This window comes from Propithecus coquereli, unplaced genomic scaffold (assembly GCF_000956105.1).
Source record: "Propithecus coquereli isolate 6110/MARCELLA unplaced genomic scaffold, Pcoq_1.0 Scaffold19698, whole genome shotgun sequence".
Classification (NCBI taxonomy): Eukaryota; Metazoa; Chordata; class Mammalia; order Primates; family Indriidae; genus Propithecus; species Propithecus coquereli.
This window is the reverse complement of record NW_012144631.1, coordinates 501-11702: the sequence shown is the minus strand read 5'-3', so window position 1 is coordinate 11702 and position 11202 is coordinate 501. Positions and strand designations below refer to the sequence as shown.

Genomic DNA, 11202 nt, shown 5'->3' with positions numbered 1-11202 from the left:
CCAGCGCACGCGTGTGGGCTGCCTCTCCTCTGGGTCCCCGCGAGAGCCCCCGAGGCAGCCGCACGCAGCCGTGTTCGGACGCGCGCTGACGCGTACCCCTCCCATCACTCCACACCCGGCACCCCAGACACGCGGGTCGCCCAGGCCCCACCGCCCGCCACCAGACGGAGCTGAGCACAGCTCCCTGCCTGGCCTCTCCTTTCCACCCCCAAAAGTGCCTCTCAGGGTGATTTGAAAAGGCCAATTCATTTCTGAAAACGGAAATCATTTCCACAGAAAGATGCTCACTCGCTCACGGCTGGTTGGAGCGACGCCCAACCTGGGGCAGAACAAAGCCGCCTTTCTGAGCCTTGAGGGCTGGGGGCTCAGACACAGCGTCCCCAGACTGGGCTGTGCTGCCGGGTCTGAGTGAGGCACCGCTGGGGGCACCTGGAGACCCTGCCCTGGGGCCAGGATGACCCGGCCCCTGCAACCGGCCTCAGGGTCCTGAGCATGGCACCCACTTCTGGTGCCCCTCAGCCTCCTTGTCCCAGCTGTTGCAAGGGTCCCCATGCCCCCACCAGGGTCCTCACCCCTCCCATCCCCTCACCCGGGGGCCCCATCACTCCCATCCCCCACACCCTATCCCACTTCTACTGTCACAGGCTGGTGAGGAGCCAGACCAGCCCCGGGGACAGGTTCAAGAGAGCAGAGATGAAATGTGGGGAGGGTCAGGGTCCCAGGCTCAGCCAGACACTGGTGGAGTCAGGGGGACCCCAGACTATGGATAACTTCAAGGGAAGCCAGAAGCATCATGAGAAACCCTCACCGGAGACTCTGCTCTGAGGAATGTTCTCTGACGCTGGGCTCCTCCCCTCCTGGGGCCTGAGGAAAGACCCACCTGAACAGGCAGCTCTGGAGGTTTTGGGTTGGCCTTTGTTTTCTTGGGGGGTTGGGGCAAGGGGCGGCCGGGTTTTGAGGGGGCCCCCGGCCTGTTGTTCAGGTTACGGCCCCCGCCGGTTGGGGGGCGGCCTTGGGTTCTTTCCGGGGGGCCCGTTGGGGGGCCCCCCGGCCCTTTTCCCAGGGGGGCCCGGGTTCGGGCCCGTTTTGTTCGGCCCCCCCCCGGACCGGCGGCGGGTTGCCCGTTGCCAGGGTTTTGTTGGTTCTTTCCTTCCCGGCCGAGACCGGCCAGCCTCTACCGCCGACCCCTGGGCCACAGCGTTCCCGGGGACGAGGCCGCCACGCGCCAGGCCTGACCCTCTCTCTGCCGTGTCTCTGGTATCCAGGAGCAGTGAGCTGAACTGGCACCTCTGCCCCACCCCACAGACACCCCCAAATCACAAAACTGAGCCCTAGTGCAGCCTCTCCCTCGACTCAGAGGGCTTCTGTCCCCTCCTACGTGACAACCCAAGCCCCATGTTCCCTGTGGGGCGCCCACGCCAGCCCTGACGGTGGACAAAAGTGGGGTGTGGAGATATCCCAGCAAGCTGCCCCCCCCAGCCTGACGTGTCCACCTCTGGGCTCAGCGTCCAGCCAGTGGGAGGGGAGCGAGGGCCCCGCCGCCGTGCGCCTGACCCGCAGGCCCGAGGACGCCTGGGGAAGGGGCCGGCCTTTGTGTGGGGGGCGGTGGCCTTGCAGCCTCCGGGCAGTGGGCACAGCCGCGTCTCCGCAGACTGAGAACACACAGGCCCTCTGACCCGCCCCCCAGCACGGCCACGCTGGGAACGAGCCGGCCACCCGCGTCAGCGGCAGCGCTGCCCGCAGAGCACAGCCAGAAGCAACGGCTGGGGGTGCGTGAGTTGGGGTGCGTCTAGACAAGGAAGAAAAGCAAGGAGACGGTGGGGAGGTGAAGACCAGCCCAGAGCGGAGAGCAGCTCTCCCCACCTAAGCAGACTCACCTTGTGGCCGGTGGCAGCGGCAGCTCAGGGCGGGCGCCAGGGTGGGTGCAAACAGCCGTTCTCTGCATCCTCTGCCGCTGGCCCAGTTTTCCAGGGAGTCCGTGCTCCTCACTTAGCAAGAGACAGAAGAGAAGTTAGATTGTCTGTGGCCAAGTTCTGCTTCCACCTGAGGACAAACAGACCCCCAGACCCCATACTCAGCTAAGGACGCACACAGACCACGTCAGACCCAGCGCAGAGCTCACCCGCAGGAACCTCCGTGCAGGCAGACACAGGCCCACGCACACACGCACACACCCAGGCACTCACCACGCACCCGCACAGGTCAGACACGAGACCCGGCAAGACTCCCGTGTACACAGATGAGGGTGCCCAGGTCCACCGTGACCCACAGACAGGGGCGCAAATGCCCTCCACCTGCAGACCTGGGCACAAGCAGGGGCCCCTGCACGGCATGCCTTCCTGACACACGTGCACACACGTGCACAGACCCGACACGCACCTCAGCAGCCCACTGGGGAGTCCGCCTGGGCGAGTGAGGGGACCCTGGGACAGCCAACGGCAGGCGCCACTGCAGCACCAGGGCCCCCCCGCCCCCCGCCTCCTGGGGCTCCGCGTCAGCAAGTGGGACCCGCCTCCCTCCATCCCTCAGTGCGCACAGCGCTGCCACCCGGCTGGGAACCTCACGGGGGAGCCAGCAGGACTGCGCAGCCAGCCAGGCAGGTCTGGGAAGCTCCCTCCAACCCCGGGCTGGCAGAGCCACAGGGACCCCAGCTGGGGTCTGTTAGCAAGGGCCACGCCTCCCCCCTCACCCTGCCACCACCTGCTCTAGCCACGGCCAAGAGCACACGAAGACCACCAACTTCTGGCCACGAAGCACCGGACAGGTCAGTGGAGAGCAGGGAGCAGGGAGCAGGGAGGCTTTGCACCCCCATGGGGGGGGGGTGCTGGGAGGGCGCCTGCTCTGGGACACCAGGAAGAAAGCATTTGGGTTCAAAGGGGCTGGAGACGCAGCGGGGAGGTGCGTTTGCCAGGGAACTGCCTTGATTTTATTTGGATTGCGTGCTGGGGACTGCCAGGGCCGCGCAGGTGGGCAATTCAAGGCGCCTGTTCCCAGGAGAGTGTGGGCAGCAGGAGGGGCTTTGGGGAAGGGAACTGATCTGCCAAAAGTGCCCCCCAGGAGGAGGGTGGAGGAGGCCCCCAGGTGCCCCCGCAGGCTCCCTCTGGCCCCAAGACCAGATTGGACAGAGTGACCCTGTGTGACCCGGCAACGTGGCCACAACCTTTGCCAGAGAACTCGGGGTGGCTGCTGTTCTCATGGCCAGACCCCGAAGTTTCTGGTTGTTTCTTCCCCAGAATCCAGGCCAAGGAGGCCCCTGCCCGGACTCCCGGCTCCGAGGCACCCCCGCCTGCCCAGGGCACAACTCTCAGCCGTCCCAGCTCGTGATGCAGGCCGCCGGGCGCCCGGAACCCCTGGACAGCACAGGCCCCCTCCTCCCTGCCGAGACGGGCGCCAACGTCTCTCAGGACAACGGCACCAGGCCCAACGCCACCTTCGCGGAGCCGCTGCCTGCCCTCTACGTGGTCCTGCCGGTGGTGTACTCCACCATCTGCGCCGTGGGGCTGACCAGCAACACGGCCGTCATTTTTGTGATCCTCAGGGCGCCCAAGATGAAGACGGTGACCAACGTGTTCATCCTGAACCTGGCCGTGGCCGACGGGCTCTTCACGCTGGTGCTGCCGGCCAGCATCGCCGAGCACCTGCTGCAGCGCTGGCCCTTCGGGGAGCTGCTCTGCAAGCTGGTGCTGACCGCCGACCACTACAACATCTTCTGCAGCGTCTACTTCCTGGCCGTGATGAGCGTGGACCGCTACCTGGTGGTGCTGGCCACCGTGCGGTCGCGCCGCACGCCCTGGCGCACCTACCGGGGGGCGAAGGTCACCAGCCTGTGTGTCTGGCTGGGCGTGACGGTCCTGGTGCTGCCCTTCTTCTCCTTCGCTGGCGTCTACAGCAACGAGCTGCAGGTCCCCAGCTGTGGGCTGAGCTTCCCCCGGCCCGAGCGGGCCTGGTTCCAGGCCAGCCGCGTCTACACGCTGGTCCTGGGCTTCGTGGTGCCCGTGTGCACCGTCTGCGTGCTCTACGCCGACCTGCTGCGCAGGCTGCGGGCTGTGAGGCTCCGCTCTGGCGCCAAGGCTCTGAGCAAGGCCCGGCGGAAGGTGACCGTCCTGGTCCTCGTGGTGCTGGCCGTGTGCCTCCTCTGCTGGACGCCCTTCCACCTGGCCTCCGTCGTGGCCCTGACCACGGACCTGCCGCAGACCTCGCTGGTCATCGGCGTGTCCTACGTCATCACCAGCCTCAGCTACGCCAACTCGTGCCTCAACCCCTTCCTCTACGCCTTCCTGGACGACGGCTTCCGCAAGAATTTCCACGCCGTGTTCCGGTGCTGAGGGGCCCGAGCACCCCGCCCCGGGGAGCATCCTGCCTGCTCACAGCCCCGCCTCGTCTCCTCCACACAGAGACAAAGACCCGGAGACTGGCCAGACCTGCAAGACAGCCACGGCGTGTCCCTGCCACGTCTCTGCGCCCTGGACGGCCCCTGGGGAGGCAGCAGCGGGGACCCGGGTCCTGGCAGAAGGTCCCCACACAGCAGGCATCCTGGGCCCACCCGCCCTCGGGGAGACGGGCAGACAGACGGCCCCCCGGACAGTGGACAGCCCCTCAGACACCTTCCACGTCCTCTCTGGGGACCTGAAAGCCCTGAAGACAGAGGCCTTGGGGGAGGGAACCTGGACCGTGATCTTGTCCTTGAGCACTGCGGTCCACAGTCAGGGCCCCTCGGTCTCCTCCAAGTCAGGATCGGCAGGCGACAACGGCGTGGGCACCTCAGGCAGCAATGCTGGCACTGCTGCTGGTGTTGCCGCAAAGGCTGAGGGCGCACGCGTCAAACGAAACCATGAAATCCGCCTCACGGAAGCAGGGCAACGTTTCCCCAGGAGGCCTGTCCACACCGTGGCCTGTGCCCCTTCATGCCCCCACGCCGTGGCCTGTGGCCTCCTCATAGTCTGCTACAGGGCACAGGGCCCTTCTGCCAGGACCTATGGGCCACCACAGGCTACGGGCCACCCGTCACTTGGACAGGCTGGCACCTGAACCCCTTCCTCCCTGGTGTGGCCTGGGGCCTGGACTGGGCCAGCAGGAGCTGGGAGCTGGAACCCAGGGTGGAGGGTTCTGCTGCGCAGGCTGCTCGGAGACCACGGTGGGAGAGGCCAGAGGCAGGTCCTGGAAGACCACCCAGGTGTGCCGTGGCCAGACCCCTCAGTCCCCTGGCTCTTGGCGGGTTCCAGCCTGGCTGCGTGGTGAGTCGCCCGGGATGGTTTCCGTCCTCACGACCCAGAGCACCGACCAGTGCATCCAGCTGGCACGCAGGACCCGCCATTACCGCCCCACGAGTGCCCTCCCCGGGGCGACCGCCCACCTGCCCCACACCCACTCCAGGCCGCGCGGGCCCTGCCTGCGGAGCCCAGAACTGCTCCGACCACAGCGCTGCCCTGCTGTCCTCTAGCCAGCCCCAAACAGCCCAGATGCCACCTCTGCCCAGTTATCCTCCCCGACGGTATCGTATTAGCCACCTATCGCTGCGTAACAAATTCCTCCACAACGAAGTAGCTTAAAACGACGTTTATTATCTCACAGCTTCTGTGGGTCGGGGGTTTTGCAATGGCTAGTGTGGGTGGTTCCGGCTCAGGGTCTCCCGTGAGATTTCGGTTGAGACATTGGCCAAGACTCTGGTCACCCAAAGGCTGGGCAGGGACTGCGGGAGCTGCTTCCAAGTAGGCGTCCCCGGCACGATTTTTGCAGGAGGCCTCAGCCCCCCACACAGGCCCCTCCGCAGGGCTGAGTGTCCCACACACGGCGGCCGTGAGGTCCAAGAGGGCCAGGAGGAAGCCTGAAGGCCTTTGGTGACGGAGTCTCGGGGGTCACTCGCGTCCCCCCCACCACATTCTGTGCATTAGGGGCAAGTCACCAAGGCCAGCCACACTCAGGGGCCGCGGACACTTTCTGAGCCGCCACCCACACCCAGCTCCTCAGGAGAACGCCTGTTCGCTCGCTGCTGCGATCACACCTCGAGAAGCGGCAGCAACACAGCCTAATTACCACGTCCCTGCCGCTGTTCGCATCCCTGCGAGCTCCTTGAGGAGACAGCTGAGACTCTGCCTGTGCTTCCCGGACGCCCAGCCAAGAACCGCGGGTGCCAGAGCGAGGTGTGAGGAGCAAGGAGGTGGGAACGATGAGGGGGCCGCGTGAGAGGAGCAGACAGCAAGGAGGTGTGGGGAGGGAGGCTCGAGGGGCAGGGAGGGGCACCAGGCCAGGCAAGCGGCCTCAGCCGGCCCCCAGGGCAGCCCCCTGCCCGCCCCCATCTCCACAGCAGGGAAGGTGCCCCACAAGCTTCCTCTGAGAATCAGACCCGTCCCACCCACAGCCCAGCAAGGGAGCCCAGTGTCTTCCCCTGGGGACTAAGGCAGACCAGGCACAGCCAAGTGGTCTGAGGGCCATCCCCAGCCAAGGTCGGAGAGGGCCCAGCAAGACCCAAGGACTAGGGAGCCACAACTAGCCAAGGGGAGGGGAGAGGCAAGCTCTCGCCAGCGTCTGTGCCCTGCACCAAGGGCTTCCTGACACTGGTGGGGCACAGGGCAGGGGCCCACACTGAGGGGCTCACCCTGCCCTGCTCCCAGCTCTGGGAGAGCCTGGTGGTCCCGGCTTCCAGACCCCAAACCTCACTGCCATCCCCTCTGGGACCCTCAGCTGGGCCTGCATGGGGCCACCATGCCCCCTGGTGGGCAGAGTCCAAAGCAACTGGTGACCCCAGGCTTTCCTGAGGTGGGGTGGGACGCCTGAGCCCTCGGGACCCCCCAGCCTTCCCCCACAACCCCACAAGGAAGACTCTGCAGTCCCCCTTGTACAGAGGAGGAAACAAGTCTCAGAGAAGCCAGAGGACTTGACCACGCCCAGCAGCAGGGGAGGGGGTGCAGGGGAGGAAGAGGGGGCACAGTCCTAGAGACCCCCCACCCCTCCTGCGGCCCCTCGCCAAGCCGGACCAGGCTCCGGGCAGACGCCAGCTGTGGTGTTGGCCCCGGACCCCCCGCTGCAGAGGACGGTTGGCAGCCCAGGACCCCACACTGGGGCCTCCTTGGCCAGGACCACGGCGTCCCCTGGGCCACGGGCACTGTACGGCCCCGTGGGGCCTCTCTACCCTCCCAAATTGTTCCTTGATGCTAAATTTTTGTTTTAACAGCAACGTGTCTGTTACAGACTATCTCTGTCCCCCCAAATCTATGTGTTGAAACCCTAACCCCCTGATGTGAGGGGTCAGGAGTGGGGCCTTGGGGTGATTAGGTCGAGGGTGGAGCCTCCTGCGTGGGATCGGGGACACTCCGGAACTGACACGGTGACAAGACAGCCCTCTGCAAGCTGGAGCAGCCCTTGCTAGAAGCTGACCCCACGGGCACCCTGATGGGGGCTTCCAGCCTCCAGAACTGAGGGAATAAATGTCTGTTGTTTATGAGCCGCCTGGTCTATGGTATCTGGTTACGGCAGCTGGGATGAGACAGTGCCCATCCCTAAAACTCGCACAAAACCAGCCCTGGAGACAAGCACTTGGACCCGAGCACTGCCACGCCATCCCCTGAGCCCCTCCGACAACCCGGGCAGAGCTGGGCCCAGATGGAGCCAGGGCCGAGCCCAGCAGAGGCTGCTCAGCCTCCAAGGAGCCACCTGTTCATCTTCCACCAAGATAGTCCTCAGAGCTGCTCAAGGAAGGGACGTGGGCAGGAGCAGGCTTGGGCTGAGAGGAAATGGAGAAAACCCTGCCACCCAGGTGGGAGAGGCATCTACCCACCGGTCCACAGGACCCTCTCTCCCCAGGGGGCAGGAGAGAGGTGCAGTAGTTGGTTGTTGAAGGAGAAACTATTTGTGCTGAAGAAAAGGTAGCAGCCCCTGCCAACACACCGTGAACTCGTTCACCTCTCCCAGGGCTGTGCCTCCTGGGTGACCCCCACTAAGGCAGAGCCCCAGCCTGTTGAGAGCCCGGAGCAGGTGGGAGGATCCTTGACCCAGATCCCACAGCCCCTCCCACCCAGAGGCTAACAGCCGGTCCTCTGGCGGCAGGACTCAGAAGCTCATGCGGTAAGGAGAGCCCAGGTGGATGAGCAGGAGTTTGTCAGGGCTGCCCGTCACTACTGCAGAGACAGGTCCAGGGTTGGCCACGTGCATGGGAGACGAGACCTGTTGCATGCATAAATACACGAAGATGCATGTTACACCAGCACAAATTCACGAACTTTTAGCCTTGGCAAGAAAACAGTGCAGCCAGCTCCTGCCCTCAGAGCCTCCTACCACAGGCATCGGGAGAGAGCCCGGCCTCCCCAGGAACAATCCCCATGACCACAGCTCTCTGAGGCAGGAGGCAGCCCAGGCCCTTCGGCTGAGACAGCCAGCACTTCCTGTTTTCTGCAGGTGCCTGAGGTCACCTGGCCAAGGTCTCGGTTAAAAAAAAAAAAAAACAAAAACAGTCTTTTCAATGTTGCAGGTATTTCAAGAGTTCATCTGCAGGAAGAGACAGCAACCTGCAGCTGCCATCTATAGAGCAGGCAGGGCGAGTCCCTGGGCATTGCAAGGTGCAGAGACAGCGCCACAGTGTTCCTGTAGCCCCGCGGTCCTTGCAGCTTGGCTCAAGCAAGACCTGCAGGCCCGTCCCTCGCCCGGGCTCTGCACGCGAAGCCATCCTCTGACTTGGTGGCAAGCTCAGGCCTTACCCAGAGACTCCCTGAGGCTTGCAACGGTCACTGGGTTGAGCGGAGCACGTCCCGGCTGCCACTCGCCAAGACCGCCGGGATCTCCTCCCGCACACCCACTGATCTCTGATTTCAAGCAAAGGAGAGGCTGTGAGGGGAGTCCTCGGAAGACGTGGGGATCCCCAGAGAACGTTCCCTGCCTGGCCCCAAACAGAGCAGCCAAGACTGGGAACGCAGAGCGTCTGCCTCGTGAACGAGGGAGCAGCGCCTTCCTCCTGGGCCACTTCCTGCCACGGAGAAGCAGAGTTCACTAGACCGTCCATGGCGTGATAGCTCGTCACATTTCCGGAAAGGGCCAGGGCCTCCCGCTGGCGTCCTGCAGGGAAGTGGGCATCAGGCCCAGAGCCAGGCCGCGGCCGGGCACGAGCAGTCAGGCGCAGCAGTGCTGAGACGCAGGCAAGTACACACCCACGGCCCGGCGCAGCACAGGGAGAACGTTCAGGAAAGCAGCTGCCCCGGACCCACTCAGGGCCTCCAGCCGGGGGCTGACAGCCACCCGGACACCCCCTCTGCAGGCAGCCCGGCTGCACAGGTGGGGTCAGAGCAGGCAGGCGGTAGCTCCAACCTCAGGGCAAGTCCCACCCCAAAGAAATGCCGCCCACTGCGCTCCCAGCCGGTGCCAAGCCTGTCGGCTGCCCTGAGCAGATGCCATGGGGCTGAAGGCAGCCGGAGCCCTGCCACGCACACAGCACCCGGCACGTGGGTGCACACGACCACGCAACTGCTGTCACACCTGTGGTGGCCCGTCCAGAGGACGTGGGGTCCACAGACTCCGCAAGGGGATGGGCCAGAGAGAGTCACTGGACTGTGGAAGCAGCTGCGTGGGCTCCGATCGGGCGCGTCCACCAGGGCGATGGATGCTTCCAGGCGGAGTCCTCGTGTCCCCCAAGCCCTGCGCCGGGAGGGCGGCTTGAATGTGACTGGGGCCACGGAGGCAGCCCTAATGCTGCGACCTGTCCCATGATGTCACTAGGTCCTCCTCTGGGACCGCGTGTCCCTGGGCCAGAGGGAAAGCCCATTCGAGGCTCTGGGTGCCCAGGGCTCAGGCTGCGTCAGCCTAGAGGGCGGTGACCTGTGTGAGCTCCGTGTTGGGCGTAGACGGGCTCTGTGGGCTGACAGGCACCATGGGCAGGTCCACGCCTAGTCATGCGGGCCGCGGCACGGTCTCGGAGGTCTTGCAGGCCAGGGCCACATCCTTGGCAATGCTGCGCACGCGGTCAGACACCTGCGTTTCCCGCCGCAGGGCAGATGCGCAGCAGAACTTTCGGAAGCAGGCCTTGAAGTTCTCGTCCAGGAAGGCGTAGAGGACGGGGTTGAGGCAGCTGTTGACGTAGCCCAGGGCCGTGCAGAAACGCAGAATGGCCACGGCGGTCTCGCTGCCCGGCTGAACACCCAGCCCCTGGACCAGCACGAAGACCTGCACGGGCGTCCAGCAGCCCACGAACACGGCCACCACCACCAGCACCAGCCGGGTGATGCGCCGCAGGTTCCGGTCCTTCTCCCGGGAGCCCGAGAGCAGGCGCACACCACGGAGCCGCCGGATCATGAGGCTGTAGCAGACAGAGATGATGAGCACAGGGATGATGAAGGAGAAGAGGAAGATGCAGACGGCAAACACGGGGCCCCAGTAGTCCTGTGGGGTGGGGATCTCCACCAGGCACTCGATCTCTGCAAGAAGAGAAGCGGGGTCAGAGCGGGCCCCAGGAGACAGGGAGGGTGGGTGGCTCAGAGGAGCCCCCGGAAGCACAGGGAGCCTGGCGCGGGGAGGAGGAGCTGCCCACCAACCTTCATCCTCGACCTGTGCCGAGCCCATGATGGCAACGGGAACACCAACCACGGAGGCCAGGGCCCAGATGGCCACGTTCACAGCCTGGGCCTTGCTGGACGTTCGGACGTCCAGGGCACGGATGGGGTGGCAGATGGCTACGTAGCGGTCCACGCTCATGGCGGTCAGGGTGAAGGTGCTGGTGAACATGTTGTAGTAGTCGATGGCGATGACCGTCTTGCACAGGGCGTTCCCAAATGGCCAGAAGCCCAGGAGGATATCTGCGCCCTGGAAAGGCAGTGTCAGCAAGACCAGGGTGTCTGCCAGGGCCAGGTTAAAGATGTAGATGTTGGTGGCTGTCTTCATCTTGGTGTGCCTGCAGAGGAAGGGAGCAGAGGGCTTCGTCTGGCCGCCCTGGCTGGCCCTGGCAGCAATGGGCGGGGGGTTCATCTCTTTGGCCCCCATGGAGGGGCACCATCCCTGAGTCCCTCAACATCCATGTCCCCGGGAGGCTGGTTAAATGGTAGGCTCCTGGACCCCAACCGAGACCCGCTGAGTCACCTCAGGGGATGGAGCCTGGAATGAAACACTGTAACAAGCTGCTCAAACGACTCTGACACACACAGACGGGTTCCAGCCTTAACGCCTGGTCTGCGTTGGAGCATGTGGGGTCCTGGAGCACACAGTGGACTCCGCACGGGAGCAAAG

The 11202-nt window shown here is 64.9% G+C and overlaps 2 protein-coding genes across 2 annotated transcripts; one reads left to right on the top strand and one right to left on the bottom strand.

The window, feature by feature from the left end:
* The first annotated feature begins 3323 nt into the window (after positions 1-3323).
* On the top strand, positions 3324-4325 carry LOC105809580 (neuropeptides B/W receptor type 2). Its single transcript, XM_012643421.1, has one exon. The coding sequence runs from the start codon at positions 3324-3326 to the stop codon at positions 4323-4325; it is 1002 nt and encodes a 333-aa protein (XP_012498875.1).
* Positions 4326-9201: 4876 nt separating this feature from the next.
* On the bottom strand, positions 9202-10876 carry OPRL1 (opiate receptor-like 1). The gene is made up of 2 exons (XM_012643420.1): positions 10515-10876; positions 9202-10397 (listed from the first exon to the last, which is right to left on the bottom strand). Exons 1-2 carry the CDS (start codon positions 10858-10860, stop codon positions 9874-9876), a joined length of 870 nt encoding a protein of 289 aa, XP_012498874.1. The 5' UTR covers positions 10861-10876; the 3' UTR covers positions 9202-9873.
* Between the last annotated feature and the right edge of the window lie 326 nt (positions 10877-11202).